We start from the raw sequence: 19,478 nt of genomic DNA, 5'->3' as shown, positions 1-19,478 counted from the left end.
TAAGTGCAGGAAAAAGTGTGAAGCACTTAAAAAGTCCTTGAAATGTGCTTGAAATTCAGTTTGCATGAACCCTGAAATTAATAATGTAAAAGTATTTCTGTCACAATACCATAGTTTCAGTAACTACAGTTTCACGTTACTACATTAAACACATGGTGATTTGTGGACTGAGGAGTCTTAACTTGTTCGTGGCACAGTGTTTCTCCTGCTGGTTGATCTGATATCTGTGGTTTAAAGCAGAGAATTTGAACGCTTCCCACTAGATCTCGCAGCGATGTTATTAATTTTTGCAGCAAATTCAAACGCTTTCTCACTGGATCTCCCAGCAGTGTGTAGCAAACAGTGTCACGTGATCGAGATTGGCGCATCTGATACACAAGTGCTGCAGAGCTCAAATGAGTAGAGCTCGTTTTTGTTTGCCGTTTGATGTTTCTCATGTGAAACGGTTATGGCTGCTCTTATCAGTTGTGCAATGTGGTGGTCACACTCTAACAAATAGTCACACTGGCAGAAAAAAAAGCCTTGCATTGATAATAAATCTGCATATCAGAATGATTTCTGAAGGATCATGTGACACTGAAGACTGGAGTAATGATGCTGAAAATTCAGCTTTGATCACAGGAATTTCAAAGTACATAAAAAACAACATTATTTTAAATTGTAATAATATTTTACAATATTACTGTTTTTTTTCCTGTATTTTTGATCAAATAAATGCAGGCTTGAAGAGACTTCTTTCGAGAACATTAAAAATTGCAATATGTCCAAACTTTTGACCAGCTCTGTAGGCGAAGGATCCGCCGGTCGAACCGTTCTAGGGGAAAAAACACCACCACCACCAACAATAACAACATCTCTAGCTTGTTTGCCTCCGAAGCCTTGAAGAACGGGCCGTGAAGTGAAAGACAGCTTGTTAGTTGTGCTGTCTTTGCCTCCTCATTTCTTGATGCTATTTTCTGCCAGCCTGGTTTCGTAAGCGCTTGAACTCACAAACATTCTTCCAGCGGTTATGAAAACGACTTTCCTGAACATGCGTAAGCGCGTGTTTGTGCTCATGTGTGCGTGTTGCACATTAAACTAATGCCCGGAGGCCGTATTTGTATCCCGTCTGCTGTGGCGGAGGCCATTACGGCTGGAGCTGGGCTTGGGCGCGCGGTTCCTGCTGTTAGTGTTTACCTGGCGCGGATGAGGTGGGCACAGCTGCTGAAAGCTGGTGATTTCGATAAGACGGGGACGAGAGGGAAATGACAGCATGTCAAAACGAGCTTTCCATTTCTGTGAGCTTTCACCTCCAGCTGGAGCGTTCTTCTAAAAGGGTCGCTCGTACAATATCACAGTCCACTTTTGTGCCTTGCAATCGAAGGGTGCCTGGTGTAATTACGGGAAACAGCAGGTTCTTGAATGCTGCGCAACGACAAACACCTTCAGATGATATCGCTGCTCGCTGCTGTGGTGGTGACGTCATCCTTGAGTTTCAGAGTTTTAGTTTTGAGTACATTTTCTACGTTTGTTTAATTATTGAAAACATAAAAGGTGTAAAAGAGACCTAACATCCATAGTAACACGTTCATTTTTTGTAATTTGTCTTATTTCCAACTCAGCATTTGGCTGTGTCGGCCATAATTGTTAGGTTTTTCCAAACGTGAAGTTTATTTGCATTTTTCGATAATTTACATGAAAGATCCTTCGTAATTTGACTTACTTGCAACTGAATATTCAGCGATTATAGCCATAATCGTTGAGTTTTTCCAAACGTGAAGTTTAACAATTTATTTGCGTTTTTCAAATAATGACTTGAAACATCCACAGTAACACATTCATTTTTTGTAATTTGACTTATTTACATCTGAATATAAAGCATTGGTAACCGTAGCTATTGAGTTTATAAATTTTATTTACATTTTCCATTAATGGCCTTAAATGACTTTTGTTACACATTCATCTTTCGTAATATAACTGATTTGCATCTGAATATTCAGCGTTGGTATCTGTAATCGTTGACTTAAAAAAAAAAAAATTCGTTTTTTGATTAATGACTTGAAACGTACTTCGTAACACATTCATTTTTTGTAATAACTTATTTCCAACCAGATATTTAGCTGTCGACAATAATTGAGTTTTTCCAAATGTGAAGTTTATTTGCATTTTTCCAATTGACGTGAAACATCCTTCATAATTTGATTTATTTGCAAATGAATATTCAGCAATTGTATTCATAATCGTAGAGTTTTCCCAAACGTGAAGTTTGAATTTTATTTACATTTTTCCATTTATGTCTTGAAACATCCACAGTAACACATTCATTTTTTGTAATTTGACTTATTTACATCTGAATATAAAGCGTTGGTATCTGTAATCGTTGATTTAAAAAAAAAAAAAAAAAATTACTTTTTCGATTAATGACTTGAAACATACTTCGTAACACATTCATTTTTTGTAATAAGACTTATTTCCAACCAGATATTTAGCTGTCGACAATAGAGTTTTTCCAAATGTGAAGTTTATTAGCATTTTTCCAATTGACGTGAAACATCCTTCATAATTTGATTTATTTGCAAATGAATATTCAGCAATTGTATTCATAATCGTAGAGTTTTCCCAAACGTGAAGTTTTTTTTATTTGTCTTGAAACGTCCTTCGTAACACATAAATTTTTTTGTAATTTGACTTCTTTGCATCTGAATATAAAGCATTGGTATCTGTAATCGTTGATATATATATATATTTTTTTTTTTTTTTACATTTTATTTACATTTTCGATTAATGACATGAAACATCCTTCGTAATTTGACTTATTTGCAACTGAATATTCAATGATTGTAGCCATAATGGTTGAGTTTTTCCAAAGGTAAAGTTTAAGTTTTATTTACATTTTTCTATTTATGACTTGAAACGTCCTTCGTTACACATTCATCTTATGTAATTTGACTTATGTACATCTGAATATTCAGCATTTGTAACCGTAATTGTTGAGTTTTTAAATTTTATTTACATTTTCGATTAATGGCTTTAAATGTCTTCCGTTACACATTCATCTTTCATAATATAACTTATTTGCATCTGAATATTGTGCGTTGGTATCTGTAATTGTTGATTTAAAAAAAAAAAAAAAATTAGTTTTCAATTAATAAGTTGAAACGTCCTACAAATTCAAATTCATCTTTTGTAATATGACTTGTTTGCATCTGAATAATCAGCATTGGTAACCATAATCATTGAGGTTATAAATTTTCATTCATTTTTTTTTCTATTAATAAGATTAAGCGTCCTTCGTAACGCATTTATTTTTTGTAGTTTGACTTATTTGCATCTGAATATTCAGTGTTGGTATCTGTTTTGTTAAGTTTTTATTTTTTTACATTTTCGATTAATGACTTGAAACGTCCTTCGTAACACAATCAATTTTTGTAATTTGACTTATTTGCATCTGAGTATTCAGCGTTGGTAACTGTAATTACTAAGTTTTTAAAATTTTATTTACATTTTTGATTAATGGCTTTAGATGTCTTTCGTTACACATTTATCTTTCATAATATGACTTATTTGCATCTGAATATTCAGTGTTGGTATCTGTAATCATTGAGTTTTTAAATTTTAAAATTACGTTTTTTCTATTCATGAATTGAAACGTCCTTCGTAACATTCATTTTTTGTAATATGACTTATTTCAAACTGAATATTTAGCTGGCGACCATTATTGAGTTTTTCCAAACGTAAAGTTTGAATTTTATTTACATTTTTCTATTAATGACTTGAAACGTCCTTCGTAACACATGAATTTTTGGTAATTTGACTTATTTGCATGTGAATATTCAGCACTGGTAACCGTAATTATTGAGTTTTTAAATTTTATTTACGTTTTCGATTAATGGCTTGAAACGTCCTTCATTACACATTCATCTTTCGTAATATGACTTATTTGCATCTAAAACTTGTTTAATGACCAATGCATTGAGACGAACTTTGTGACATGTTTAATTTGCGCAACACAGTGTATACTGAATCTGAAAATTCGGTAGGACGACCTGATTTTATTCATTGCGATTTAATTAGTTCTTTAAAGAAGTGCACTAGACTGTTATTGGTCAATAAATGTGTTATTTGTTCCTGTGGCCATTTTTTAAAACAGCGTACACTAGTGAATCATCATACACAATATCTTTAATATATTTTCGCTTTGTTAGTTTTTACTTTTTTCGTTCATTTATTCGTTTGTTCGTTCTGTTTTGATTTCTTTTCTTTCTTTTATACTCTCGTTTGTGCTTTTCTCCTTCATTCTTTGTTTCGTTTGATGATTTTTTTTTTTTTTTTTTGGTTTTGTTCTTTCATTTGTTTTTCTACTTTTGTTTTAATTAATTTGTTCATTTTTTCGCTCATTTGTTTTTGTTCTATCTGTTCTCTCTCTTTTGTTTCTTTCGTCTTTTCATTCGTTAATTTTTTTCTTCATTCTTTTTGTATTAAATTGACAAAAATTGTTTTCATTAGTTTGTTCTTTGTTTCTATTTCCTCCATTCTTTTCTGACGTTGTGCCTTTGTTTCTTTTGTCGATTGTGTAATTTTTTTCTGGCATTTGTTTTTTTTTTTTTTTTTTTTTTAGCTTTTGGTCATTTTTGTTTATTTTTTTCTGTCTGTTTTGTCTCCTTGTTCATACGTTTCGTATCAAACTCTGTCAGAGAAAGATGCATTTTTTCAATAGAAAACTACAGAAACAGTTTTTTTCTGTGAAAATAACGTACACTGGTGAATCGCACAGAATATGTTTAATAAATAACGTTTTCGTTCTCTCTTCCGCCAGGTTGTTACGGCGTCAATCCCGACACGAAACAGGAAGGCTGGATGTGTTCTCGATGCTCCTCGATGGAGTGGACAGCAGTAAGTATTGAACACCGTTCACATATGACACGTTTATTATGGCGTTGAAGCGTTGTGTTCATGATCGGTTTAATCGTTGCAGGCCTGCTGTTTGTGCAGTTTAAGAGGAGGAGCTTTGAAGAAAACCACAGATGACAGGTGTAATATCTTAAACTCTATTACGAGGAGCATCTGTTCATGCTAATCTGCAGAACAAACTTTACATGTAAGCGTTTGTTTTCCTGTCCGTAGGTGGGTTCACGTGATCTGTGCCGTCGCTGTGGCCGAGGTTCGTTTCGTCAACGCTGTGGAGCGAGAGCCTGTGGACGTCACCGCCGTCCCCGACACCAGGAAGAGTCTGGTGAGTGACCCTTTCACCTCTTTCACTTCCTTTACTGTCCAGTTTAACTTTATTATCTTATCTTATTATCTTATATTATCTATTAACTTTATACTCATAGGTTTTTTGTGTTTTTTTGCTTTGATTCATACTTTTCCGTTCGTTGGCATCCATTGATTTGTTTCGTTGTGTGTTCTGCTTTTTCATTCTTGCATTTGTGCTTTTGTTTTTTTCTTTTCATTTACATGGATTTTCTTTTTTTTATTTGTTTGTTCTCTGTGTTTTGTTTTATTTTCTACTTTTGTTTCTTATTCCTTTATTCTTTCGTTGGTGCTCGTTTCATTCCTTATTTCATTATTTATTTTATTCGTTCTTTCGTTGGTATTTTTTCTGTTTGGCTTCTACTTTTTATTGTTTTAGTTAATTTTTGCTCATTAAATCTTTTAGTTTTTTTCTTTTGTTCATTCCTAATTTGTTTATTTCTTTCTTTTTTGTGTTTTTCATACTATTATTTTTTTTTCTTTTTTGTAAATGTAATTTAATTTATGCTTTTTTTGTTTATTTTTTATTTGTTTTATTTGTTTGTTATTTATTTGTTCTTCATTTAATTTTCATTGGTATTTTTCCTGTTTGTTTTTGTTAATTAATTAATTTGTTCTTTCATTTGTACTTTTGTTTTTCTTTTGTTTATTCCTAATTTGTTTATTTCTTGCTTTTTCTGTGTTTTTCATACTTTTATTATTTCTTTTTTTTCTTTTTTTGTAAATGTAATTTAATTAATTTATGCTTTTTCGTTTGTTATTTTTGTTTCTTATTTGTTTGTTCTTCATTTAATTTTCATTGGTATTTTTCTGTTTGACTTCTAATTTTGTTTGTTTTCGTTAATTAATTAATTTGTTCTTTAATTTGTGCTTTTGTTTTTCTGTTGTTCATTCCTAATTTGTTTATTTCTTGCTTTTTTGTTTTTCATACTTTCATTATTTCTTTCATTCATTCATTTTTTGTTCATGCAATTTAATTTATGCTTTTTTGTTTATTTCTGTTTCTTATTCGTTTGTTCTTCGTTTCTTTTTCATTGGTATTTTTCTGTTTGACTTCTACTTTTGTTTGTTTTCGTTAATTAATTAATTTGTTCTTTCATTTGTGCTTTTGTTTTTCTTTTGTTCATTCCTAATTTGTTTATTTCTTTTTTGTTTTTCGTACTTTTATTATTTCTTTTTTTTCTTTTTTTGTAAATGTAATTTAATTAATTTATGCTTTTTTGTTTATTTTTGTTTGTTATTTGTTTGTTCATTTAATTTTCATTGGTATTTTTCTGTTTGACTTCTACTTTTGTTTGTTTTCGTTAATTAATTTGTTTTCATTTGTGTTTTTTTTTCTTTTATTGATTCCTAATTTGTTTATTTATTTCTTTTTTGTTTTTCGTACTTTTATTATTTCTTTTTTTCTTTTTTTTTTTTTTGTAAATGTAATTTAATTTATTTATGCTTTTTTGTTTGTTATTTTTGTTTATTTGTTTGTTCTTCATTTAATATTCATTGGTATTTTTCTGTTTGACTTCTACTTTTGTTTGTTTTCGTTAATTAATTTGTTTTCATTTGTGCTTTTGTTTTTCTTTTGTTCATTCCTAATTTGTTTATTTCTTTCTTTTTTGTTTTTCATACTTTCATTATTTCTTTCATTCATTCATTTTTTTGTCCATGCAATTTAATTTATGCTTTTTTGTTTATTTCTGTTTCTTACTCGTTTGTTCTTAGTTTCTTTTTCTTTGGTATTTTTCTGTTTGACTTCTACTATTGTTTGTTTGTGCGTATTCGTTTGTTCTTTTTTTTTAGTTCTTTCATTTGTGCTTTTGTTTTTTACCCTTATGATCATTATTTTGTTTCTTTCTTTTGTGTAGTTCATTCGTTCACTATATTTGTTTCATTTGTTCAGTTTTCTTGTTCTGTAGTTGTACTTCTCTCTCTCTCTCGGAGGGAATGATGCATTATTAATGATGTGGAATGCCTGAATAATCAGGTGTGGTTCCTCGCTGTGCTAAACGAAGTGCATTGATTATATAGGCAGGTTTCTCCTCCTCCGCCACACGTCTGAACGCGCTCAAACACAGAAGCCAAACCACAAGTGGCATCAGCACATGACGAAATTAAAAATGTGCTTCGCTCCTTCATACGTGTCCTTCTGTTTCCATTCCTGCTTTCCTTTGTGCTCTTTTCTTTCATTCTTTGTTTCTATCTGCTGTTTGTTTTCTTTAGTTTTTTGTTCTCTTCTGCTTTTGTTTGTTCTGTTTCTTTTGTTCACTCTTTCATTTGTGCTTTTTTTCATTCATTCTTTTTTATTTGCTGTTCTTCATTTTTTGTTCTTTTCTACTTTTGTTTGTTCTTTCTTTTTCTGTTTCTTTTGTTTGCTCTCTCTTTCATTTGTGCTTTTTTCTGTTTTTTTCTGTTTTTCTTTCTTTTTTGTTCTTCGACTTTTGTTTCTTTATTTTGTTTGCTCTTGTTCGTTTGTGCTTTTTCTTTCATTCATTTGTATTTGCTGTTTTCTTTCTTTTTTGTTCTTTTCTACTTTTGTTTCTGTTTGTTTATTTTGTTCGCTCTTTCTTTCGTTTGTGCTTTATTTTTCATTTGTTTTTATTTGCCGTTTGTTTTCTTTCGTTTTTTGCTCTTTTCTTCTTTTGTTTGCTCTTTCTGTTTCTAGTTTCTTTGTTTGCTCTTTCTTTCATTTTTTTTTTTTTTCTTTTGGTGTTTTTTCTTCTACTTTTGTGTGTTCTTTCTGTTTCTGTTCACTCTTTCTTGCCTTTTTTTTTGCTTTTTTCTTTCATTCATTGTTTTTATTTGCTTTTTGTTTTCTGTTTTTTTTCTACTTTTGTTTGTTCCTTTTTTCTTTTGTTCGCTCTTTCTTTAATTTGTGCTTTTTTCTTTCATTGTTTCTTTTGCTATTTGAACTACTTTTGTTTGTTCTTTCTGTTTCTTTTATTCTTGTGTTGGTGCTTGATTCTTTCGTTATTTCATTCTTTATTTCTTTTATTGGTATTTTTCTCTTACTTTTGTTTTTAGTTTATTTTTTCAATCTTTCGTTTATTCTCTCAGTTTCTATCATTATTGTTTTTTCTTTTGTTCATTCTCTTTTTGTTTGCTTTGTCTTTTTTCGTACTTTTTGTTTCTTTTCTACTTTATCGTTTCATAAAGCTCTCGTAATGTTCATCCATCTGACTTCAGCTTATGTAAAAGATCGATGACACAGTTGCTTTGTCATCATGTTGCGAATGTTTATATAAACATCAAACATTTATTCTCATTATTTGCACACTAGAACAAGTTGAAGAAATGCCGTCATATTGTAGATTAAAAGGAAGTCTCTTCTCGCTCACTGCAACACAAAATGGACGCCAGGTCTTGATGTATGAATAAATAACTGAGAGGTTGATGCTCGTAAATCACATATTTTTCCCTTCCCTTGTCCGTTGGCCTGTCCTGTGATCAATCCCTGAGGGATGATAAATCAGAGCCTTTCACCAGCCAATGAAATATTTCCGAGCCGGCGCCACATCAAAAGGCCGTCGTACATTACGGCCGCTTGGCCACAGGGGGCTGAGATGAAGTATTGACAATTTAATAAAGAATTTTTATTCCCGTCGATATCCCCGTGTCCGTGCGCTGTGTGTGAGTTTGTGTGTTTGGAGGTGGTGCATGAGGAAATGGAGGAGAAGAGGAGAGAGACGGGGAAGAACGGACACAAAGAAAGAGGCAAAATGTTTTCCATTTAGAAGATATTCACATAAAAATGGCTCAGTTTTAAACAATCAACAGCTTATTGACTTCATTTGCCTCAAAATAAGGCCTTATTTCTACATGTGAAATCAAAATCGACTGTGTTTGTGAACATTTCTGGTGTTTTTATTGTTGTTCACTATTAATAAATGTTCCTTTTCATGGAAATGTAAGCTGCCGCACTCTTGAAATGACTTTCCTGACACATGAAAATAATGTTAACCAGTAGCCAAATAGCTATTTAGCATCGACTTAGCAAACTTACATTTGCCTCAGGCTCCATTTTCTGATGAATGAAGTCATTTTTTCTCATTGAAAACCCTGTCATTACAGTAGTTAAACGAGATGAAAATCACTTTTAATGTTTCCTTCTTGTTTATACTTTTGCACATTTTTTTGTTTGTTTTGGTTCATTTACTTGTTGTTTGTTTCATTGTTTCTGTTCTCTCTCATTTCATGTTTTTTGTTTCTTTCCTTCTTTATTTTTTCATAAACCTTTCATAATGATCATATGTCTGACTAGCTTCTGGTCACCATTACCAATAATTCATGTTTAAATTTCCTTGTTGATTATAATTTTGCACTTTTTTGTTTTCATTAATGCACTTGTTGTTTGTTCATTCATTTGTTTGTTTTTTAATTTTGTTTTTCCATTCTGTCATTATTTGTTTCTTTAGTTCATTCTTTTATTTATATATTCCTTTCATTTTTTTGGTGTTTTTGTCCTTTTGTTTCTTTTGTCCTTTTTATTCTTTCCTCCTTTTAGTTTTTTTTTCTGGTGTTTATTATAGTTTGCACATTAATAATTGTTCATATTTGTAATCTTTTATTGAAATGCAAGCCGCTCCACTTCTCAAACTGTTGTTTTTTTAGCTGTTCACCATTAGCCAAATAGCTATTTAGCATTAATTCATCATACTTGTATCAAAAATCCCTTTTAAAACTACTTTAAACTTCAAAGTACTTCAAACTGAAAACCTTCAAACATCAAGCTTTTCAGACTTCTATACACTTTCTGAAGCCAACTTCAAAGTTTGTCTTGATGAACTTTATCTAGGCGAATATCCTATTTATCACGTAAATGACATTTCATATTTCCTCGTTTCAATTTTCAGAAGTGCGTCTACTGCCACAAGACGACTAAGCAGATCTTCGGCGCGTGTATCCAGTGCTCGTTGGACAACTGCTCCACGTCCTTCCACGTCACCTGCGCCCTCCTCGCCGGAGTCGTCATGAAGCCGGCCGATTGGCCGTATGTGGTGTCTGTCACCTGCCACAAACACAAACAGACCAATCATAAGGTGCGTAGCCTTGGTTAACACTCTAAAAAGAGACCGCACTGTTCCTCAAACTAAAGGTTTGCTTCCGTCGCAGGTCAAAAGCGGCTCCCGCGAGTTGTCTCTGGGTCAGGAGGTCATCGGGAGGAACAGCAATGGTTGGTTCTATCGCTGCACCATCACCGGCATCGGCACGCAGAACTACTACGAAGTCAACTTTGACGACGGCTCCTACTGTGATAACGTCTTCCCGGAGAACCTGCTGGTGAGATAAACACACCAACAAATAGTATCTTCAACATATTCAACAGTTTATAGTTGCTAAAACCTCCTTAGTCATGATAAAATCACTGTAATGTATGGCCTCTTGTGGCCTTATAAAAGCATAGTTCTGGTCCTGGATGCTGATTGGTTGAAATCTAATTGTAGGTTGTTGCGGTGGCTTCATGCATTCATTTGGCTCATCTAATCAGATTTGATCTATCGTCTCTTTAATTTCTGTCTCAGAGTCACGACTGCCTGCGGAACGGCCCTCCAGAACAGGGCGAAATTGTGGTGGTCAAGACAATCGATGGACGGATTCTCAACGCGTCTTTTGTCAAGGAACACGTCCACCGTTACTACCAGGTAACTGACCTCTTACATTTATTTTTGTATTTATCCACATTTGTTTTTCCAGCACTTTGATAAAGACATTTTGACCCTGTTTACAAGATGCGTTTTGGTCTATCGGATCACAAATGGATGAAATAGACACCTGGTGTTTTAATCCTGTCTCTTTTGTCAACTTTCAACCACTTCTGTCCTGCTTTCTTTGAGGGAAGGGTCGATGGGCGAGTAAATGTATGGGCTTTTTCAGATCTTTCGATCTAATGGATAATATAAGCTTGCACAATTTACATATGAACGTGACCGGAGATGATGTAAAAACTCACGGAGAGCATTAGCTTTTGTTTCTGCTCTGATAGCCGCAAGACCAGCTGAACGCTGTGAGTGTTTGTTAGAAATCAGGAATGGAGAGAGAACATTGTGCTGGGTACATTTTTCATCTTCAAACCAAATTTGGGTCTTCAGCCGACAAATTTTGAATCCCGTCTGGCTAGAGCGCTTCCAATACTGTTTACACATTAGGTCAGTAGGCGGTCTTTTGTGTGCATGAGTGTTTACACTACGAAAGTAATCCAGTCGATTGTGTTTTCGACGACCTCTGGAAGTGGTTGAAAGAGGACAAGCTCAAAGCGTTTTAGACCCCGTTTACACCTGTATTTAGTGTTGTTCGCTTTTGATTCGATCGATTTGTTTTATTTGTTTGGCTTCTACTTTAATACAGTTAATTCATGTTAATTACAAGTTATTTAATTAATAGAATATGAAGAGTTTGGTTCCAAAACGCGATAAATGCCATTTTCAAAAAATTGAGTTTCCGCCAAAATCAGTATCTGGTCGGTATTTAAAAGTAATTTATTAATTTTGCGCAAAATACGATATCCATTTTTATTCTGTCATGTTTTCTCCCGTTCTTTCCAAAACGCGACAAACGCCAGTCTCCTTTTTCTGCAGATACTCTTTAATCGGTAATGACAAATAATTTATAACATTAACAAGATGACCCATTGAATTCATTTCAGGAGCGACGGCTGAATGTATTTTTAGTAAAATGTCTGTATATAAGATAAAAATTGGATTAAAAGTTAATAAAAATAAGTTGATAATAAGTAATAAAGTTGATAAAAAGTTTAGACTCTGTCTAAAAGTTGATGTGAATCAACTTACTTTGCTGTGTATTTTCAATTTGAAAAATAACTTTTATATTGATGGATTAATTGCATTTTGAAAAAAAAAAAGTTTCATGGATTTATTGCATTTTGGGGGAAAAATATGTTTTTATAATAAGATCTTTCTGAAGATGAAAAGCATGAAATGGTCCAATGTTGTGCAAAAGGCATGAAAACAACTAATATTGTGTGAAAACTGAGACTGATACATTTTCTTAGAAAAATAAATCTGACCCTTTTGCTCAAGACATCAGTGGCTCCTCTGTAGATTTGAATTTTTAATGTTTTTATATCCAAAATATGCTGTGTGAAAGTTTGAAACAGAAAATAGTGGTTTTCATCTTGCCGCTTTCTTGGTAAAGAAAACACCTTTTTACCCAAAATAATCAAAATGGAGTTACTGTGTTTTGGAACCAAACTCTTCATATCTTTTTTAATTTATTTATTTATAGTTTGTTTGTGTGTGTTTTGTATATAGACTATTAGAGGGCCACAGTGTCACCTGATTATTAGGTTAGGAAACTGACTCTATATGTTAATTTTCTTTTGATTCCCGCCTTTATCCGAGTCTTTCACGAGTCCATATTTGGTGTCAAGTTTGCTTTCCTTGTACACAGAGGAGCCACTGATGTCTTGAGCAACAGGGAGGAGAGATTAATGGGAAAATGAGAAAACTAGGCATATGTGCTGCTTGGGGGATTTATGGAGTCTGTACATGAAGCTTATGAGGTGTGATGGACCGCAGACAGCGAGAGTAGACCGCCATTCATCTGCTATTTCTCCTACATGCGACACTCCATCACAGGAAGTGCTTTTGTGTTCTTGTGCAGGGATGGGATGATGTTTTTCCTAACATTTGGGTCACATTTTGATGGAAAGGTGACTCAGAAACTTCTAAAAAGCTAAATCGAAACATGCTTTTTCACTTTTTCTCCATCTCCAAACGATGTTAATACATTGTTTGACACATTTGAAGAACTAGTTTTGGTTCACGTCAGATTCTCTCTCATTAAAACCCAAACACACACACACACACACACTCGATACAGTGTTTCATTGCTCGGCTGAACTCTTGAGAGACTCCTCTGTCAGCATTAACGAACCATTTGATTCTCTCCTCCGCCACAAGACTCCATTATTTATCAGAGCCGTGTGAGTCACCGCACTCTATAACAACCACGGATCACTTCAATGACGTCACATCTACCTTTGCTAGACGCGCCAAATGTTCTCCCACCCACTCCAGGCGATCTGTAACTGGATGTCTGGAAGTCTGACAGGTCTTGAAGCCATTGGGAATTGATCTGGAATAGGGTGTTGATTGCAGACTGGTTGAAAGTTTGGAGCTTGTTATGTTGGTTGCTCTTTCTTTCCAAAAATAAGAGTTCCTGGGTTAAATGCGGTTTTTACAGCTCTATCAACAGCGTTAGCTGTTACAATTATTATTAAATTACACCGCGTTCCAAATTATCATGTAAGTGACATGATTTCAGTAGAATAAACATTCAAATTTTAGTTTTTCTAAGAAAATGTTTGTTTATTTATCCATGTCTTTTTAGATATCTGGTATCAATCTCAGACAAAATAATTTGCCAGGACTATTCAGTTTCACACAATATTAGTTGTTTTCATGCCTTTTGCACAACATTGCACCATTTCATGCTTTTCATCTTCAGAAAGATCTTTCTTCCTCCCCATATTGCATGAGAACTGTGACTTGCTTAATAATGTGGAACAACCTCTAAGTAGGGTTTCCAGAGACCTGGCAAATAATTTTATCTGAGATTGATACCAGTTATCTAAAAAGACATGGATAAATAAACAAACAAACATTTTACTAATATGTCACTTGCACCATAATTTGGAACGTGGCGTAAATGTGCTAAATGTAATCTGCCCAAGCAGTTCGTAGATTCACGTAGATGGAGCTGTACTTGTATAACTGGAAAATAGCTTCCCAAGGGTGTTAGTAAGGCGGCACACAAGCTTTGAATCGACACTAGTAGCTTTTCTAAACTTCTGGATTGCATCAAACAGTTGGGTTCCAAGAGCAGTGAAGGATCTGAGGCGTCTAAACCGACTGCATTTCTTTCCAGGTGGAGTTTCAGGACGAGACGCAGCTCTTACTGAAGCGCAGTGAGATTCACTCTCTGGACCAGGAGCTGCCCAAGAGGGTCATGTCTCGTCTGGTAAGCGCTTTAATCCGCTTCAGGCCGAGTACCGTACGTTTCTGCACACAGAATTCATCAAGCAGAAGTCAAAGTTGCTTTCGTGTTTGCCAAACTTGAACTTTTCAAGCTAACAGAGCCTATTTCGAGAGCTCTGATTGACGTCACTGAAGGATAATAGTTTTTTTCTCATCGACAGGCATCTGTGAACCAACAGCAACCTCAGGCCCAATCGTCAGACGAACCGCTGGCCGCAAAACGCCCGCGTCTGCCAACGCCGCCACCCACGCTAGCCATCGAGCCCTCAGCACTACCTCCGGAATTAGTCAGCGCTTTCCTGCCCGCTAGTATTACTCCGAACACCAGCACTGCCCCTTGCTTGCCACCCGCCACACTTCCTGTCTCAGCGCCCACACTTCCTGCCCCGGAACCCAGCGAGAGTTTCACCCACAGCTCCAGCTACATAGCCTACATGGAGTCTCTCCTCAACACGGACTTTCCTCCAGACGAGGGCGAGCAAGGTGTTGAGCCGATGTATTGAAGCGCAGCTCTGCGCTAGCAGCTATTCGTCAACGCTTACTGACTTTAAATTCATCCACTGCATGTCTTTGTTTCATTTATTCGCTGTCGTGCTAATCTGAGTCTCCCACCCATGTACGGTGCGCGTGGGACGCATGTGTGTCATTATAGACTGAAGCCGAAACGGACCCAGTACAGAGCCTTGGGGGACGCCACATCCTTCGGACCCCATTTCCACGATCCCTCGCTCCGCCCCTTTCACGAAACGGCAGTTTTTCAGACGGAATAATCATTTACTGTTTGTGCTGTTTACTTTATACCTGATTTTTTCTCTAACGAGTGCTAAATATTTTTCTAACAAGCCAAAACATTACGCTACCCGGTCACAGATCAAACACAGTCTATATCTGTACAGTTTCAGGTATTTTTCTCTGTACTCAAGTGTTCGGGGGAGTCACTGGAAGTTTTAGCAGGGCTCATGGGATTTAACAAGTATTTAAATGTCTTTTGTCACATATAGATTTAATATTTGTATAAAGAAAATCACAATTATGACAGCATCCGAAGCTACGGTTTTCAGTTAGCGCACACATGTGTTTGGATAGATTCGCGCATCTTCATGTATTCTTCTATCGACTATAATCAACGATAAAGAGTTTTTCAGCGCCAGATGATTGGATTTGTTTTTGTAGCATACTTGGTAGATGTTTATATGGAATACTATTCACCTTGTCTGTTTTTTTTTATTATTATTATTATTATAATTACTGTTGTTATGATTTTTATTTTTATTGATTTTTATTTTGGTGAAACTTTGCAACATAATGTTGGAATATGGAAGAAAAAAAAAAATTGAATTTATCCTTTCTATTCAAGAGGTTGAAGTGGCGTACATTTAAGCATATAGTCATAGGTGATGTTAAACAGATACGCAATCCGCCTTCTCAAGGTGCTATAGAGGTCTTAGACTACTGAGGGGCGCTCCGGGTCACGTGACCCACGGTGAGGTGTACATACTAGACTTCCTGCTCACGAAACTGAAAATTCTTCAGTGTAACTTCTAGAGTCTTATCAAAACCCATGCCACATTCAAATAAAAGGGTCTGGTTGTCGCTTCGGATTTCTTTTCTCCTTTTTGTTGTTTTGTCTTGTGAGACCTCCATCGCCAGTACTTGCAGGTTTGTCGTCCAGATAGCATTGAGAATTTGCTCCAACGGCCGCCCACTGGATTCATTCAGAGGCAAACGCTCGTATGAGACACTCCGAGACCTTTCCAGACAGAGTCGCTTCGGCATGCCAAAGATATCTGAGAATTGTTCAAGACGCAGGATAAATTAATGCATTAAATTCCCCAAATTAAGACATTATTGCAAACATTAAATAGACATTTCAAAAAATGTAATTGCATTGACAACCCTTCTTTTTCTCATCTCATACTTCGTACTATTATTCCTCCTGCTTTCGTTTCGACCCGTTTGTTTTTTTTAAATAAGAACATGTTTTATAATCTCGGAGATCATGAATCTTCATGGACGAAGTGCGTACTGAGGTTAGAACCTCTCGCGCTGTTGCGAGCACATTCCGTTTGATGTGACGACCGTTGTTCTCGTCTCACGACTGATTGTTTTCCACCTGTCAGTGACGCCTAAGGCCGCTCTAAGGCTAGACACAGTGTGTCCATGGCATTTGTACTCCTCTGTTCCTGAGGTTTCTGCCTTGCATTAAAACAGAAACTTCACAAGAGGCAAGTTTAATGAAATAACCCACCGCAGCTTGCATACTGATGATGGAAAATGTTTATCTGTTCAGAAGTAGGCCTACTAGGAAAGATTCTAATAAAATGTGAAGTGAAACTGTGCTTTGTGTTCAACTGTGTTTATTTTCTTGGTAAAGCCATGAAAAACATGGTTTAAATGAATAATAATACATTTAAGTTTCTAGTGACGTCTGATTTGTGATTGACTCATTTTTTGACCTGGTTCCTTGTAATGAATCAGTTGAACCAGTTCACAAATTAGTCAGCTTCCTCAAATTTAATTAAAGGATTAGTTCACTTTTAAATTAAAATTTCCTGATAATTTACTCACCCCCATGTCATCCAAGATGTTCATGTCTTTCTTTCTTCAGTCGAAAAGAAATTAAGGTTTTTGATGAAAACATTCCAGGATTTTTCTCCATATAGTGGACTTCAATGGACTCCAAACGGTTGAAGGTCAAAATTACAGTTTCAGTGCAGCTTCAAAGAGCTTTAAACGATACCAGACGAGGAATAAGAGTCTTATCTAGAGAAACAATTGATCATTTTCTTAAAAAATAAAATGATATACATTTTAACCATAAATGCTCATCTTGAACTAGCTCTCTTCTTCTTCTTCTCTATTAGAATTCCGGCAGTGTAGACACTGCTAAGTGTATTACTGCCCTCCTCAGGTCAAAGTTTGAACTAAATTGTCATATTCAATATGCTAGTGCAAGTATATTATAGTTAAAACGTATTTAATATTATTTTATTTAAAAAATGATCTATGGTTTCTCTAGATAAGACCCTTATTCCTCGTCTGGGATCGTTTAAAGCTCTTTGAAGCTGCACTGAAACTGTAATTTTGACCTTCAACCGTTTGGAGTCCATTGAAGTCCACTATAAGGAGAATAATCCTGGAATGTTTTCATCAAAAACCTTCATTTCTTTTTGACTGAAGAAAGAAAGACATGAACATCTTGGATGACATGGGGGTGAGGAAATTATCAGGAAATTTTAATTTGAAAGTGAATTAATCCTTTAATTAAAATTGTCCTTCAAATACTTATCCAATAATCACAAACAACCGTGAAGGTCATGGAAATGCATCTATCAATGCACTTTTGCTCTTGAAAATGCTTCGTTTTTATAAATGGCTTTCTGAAAACTCCAGCCAAGTCCTCTTCTGAAGTTCAGAGGTCAGTAAATTGCTGTTTAATAATTACAAATGATCACAATCGAACAGATTAAAAGCTTTTCTCGGAGACCAGCGAGACCAAAAAAAAAATGCCATGAATCATCCGAGGCAAAAACATTAATCTGTTTGAGAGTTATTTTGTCAAATTGAACCCTCATTGACATTTAGCTGCTCTAAATGTGCCTTTATCTGATTAAAAAACAATTAGGCTTTTAAAATATCCTCTAATTGTTTCGCACAACTAAAATGAAACGTCAGTCAGGATTTGTTTGGCGCCACTGTAGTTCCCATAATACACCACGGCGTTAGACAGACCGTGGCAGTCGCACACTAACTGTTGATAAAGTTATGAATCCTCTTACGCTCGGAGATATTTAGAGACACAGCTGCCTCTGTAGGGGCCGAACTGAAGAAATGTGAATTGACACCTGTGCTCATTACCTGCTGTGTATCTTCATTAGTTCAGTGGTGTGTGTGTGTGTGTGTGTGTGTGTGTGTGTGTGTGTGTGTGTGTGTGTGTGTGTGTGTGTGTGTGTGTGTGTGTGTGTGTGTGTGTGTGGTAAAGTTAGTTCAAGCTCCGATGATTTTAACCTGAAGAAGCACGACGTGAATCAAACACGCGCAGCTGTGGCTCGTAATAGAACAAGATGCGGGAAATAAAGCTGCTGCTAAAGACATGAGTAGAGTCTTATGAAACTGCTTTGTCCACCGTCCATGCACTATATCTATCTATCTATCTATCTATCTATCTATCTATCTATCTATCTATCTATCTGTCCGTCCATCCATCCACTATATAATCCACTATCTATCTATCTATCTATCTATCTATCTATCTATCTATCTATCTATCTATCTATCTATCTATCCACTATATAATCCACTATCTATCTATTCACTATATAATCCTATCTATCTATCTATCTATCTATCTATCTATCTATCTATCTATCTATCTATCTATCTATCTATCTATCCACTATATAATCCACTATCTATCTATTCACTATATAATCCACTATCTATCTATCTATCTATCTATCTGTCCGTCCATCCATCCACTATATAATCCACTATCTATCTATCTATCTGTCCATCTGTCCGTCAATCCATCCATCCACTATCTATCTATCTATCTATCTATCTATCTATCTATCTATCTATCTATCTATCTATCTATCTATCTATCTATCTATCTATCTGTCTATGTGTCCGTCCGTCAGTCTGTCTATCTATCTATCTATCTATCTATCTATCTATCTATCTATCTATCTATCTATCTATCTATCTATCTATCTGTCCGTCCATCCATCCATCCACTATATAATCCACTATCTATCTATCTATCTATCTATCTATCATCCATCCATCCATCCATCCATCCATCCATCCATCCACTATCTATCTATCTATCTATCTATCTATCTATCTATCCATCTGTCCGTCCATCCATCCATCCACTATCTATCTATCTATCTATCTATCTATCTATCTATCTATCTATCTATCTATCTATCTATCTATCTGTCCATCTGTCCGTCCATCCATCCATCTATCTATCTATCTATCTATCTATCTATCTATCTATCTATCTATCTATCTATCTATCTATCTATCTATCTATCTATCTATCTATCTATCTATCTATCTATCTATCTATCTATCTTTCTGTCTGTCTGTCTGTCTGTCTCTTTATTTCCATCTCTCTCTCTCTCTCTTGTGTTGCTCTGAGACGTGATCAGCATCTCGATCTTCATCTTTGATGCTGGTGAAAGTTGTTTTGAAGTCAGCAGATGAAACGGAGGCCGGCGTGTCGAGAGCGGGTTTCTGCGTGACCCTCGG

General features: G+C 35.1%; 1 protein-coding gene across 2 annotated transcripts in view; it reads left to right on the top strand.

Annotated features, from left to right (window-relative positions):
* The window catches only part of kdm4b (lysine (K)-specific demethylase 4B), a 59,149-nt gene extending 42,591 nt beyond the window's left edge, over positions 1-16,558 (top strand). For both annotated transcript variants that reach the window (XM_048182267.1, XM_048182266.1), the window contains exons 15-22: positions 4,796-4,872; positions 4,955-5,010; positions 5,104-5,212; positions 10,077-10,262; positions 10,336-10,503; positions 10,746-10,865; positions 14,110-14,202; positions 14,381-16,558. In XM_048182267.1, coding sequence (XP_048038224.1) covers positions 4,796-4,872; positions 4,955-5,010; positions 5,104-5,212; positions 10,077-10,262; positions 10,336-10,503; positions 10,746-10,865; positions 14,110-14,202; positions 14,381-14,722 — 1,151 coding nt within the window. In that variant the 3' untranslated portion in view covers positions 14,723-16,558. The remainder of the gene's footprint in view (positions 1-4,795; positions 4,873-4,954; positions 5,011-5,103; positions 5,213-10,076; positions 10,263-10,335; positions 10,504-10,745; positions 10,866-14,109; positions 14,203-14,380) is intronic.
* The last annotated feature ends 2,920 nt before the right edge of the window (positions 16,559-19,478 follow it).

The sequence above is a fragment of the Megalobrama amblycephala genome, linkage group LG2 (assembly GCF_018812025.1).
Source record: "Megalobrama amblycephala isolate DHTTF-2021 linkage group LG2, ASM1881202v1, whole genome shotgun sequence".
Taxonomy (NCBI): Eukaryota; Metazoa; Chordata; class Actinopteri; order Cypriniformes; family Xenocyprididae; genus Megalobrama; species Megalobrama amblycephala.
The sequence above is the reverse complement of the archived record's forward strand: the minus strand, read 5'-3'. Positions and strand labels throughout refer to the sequence as shown.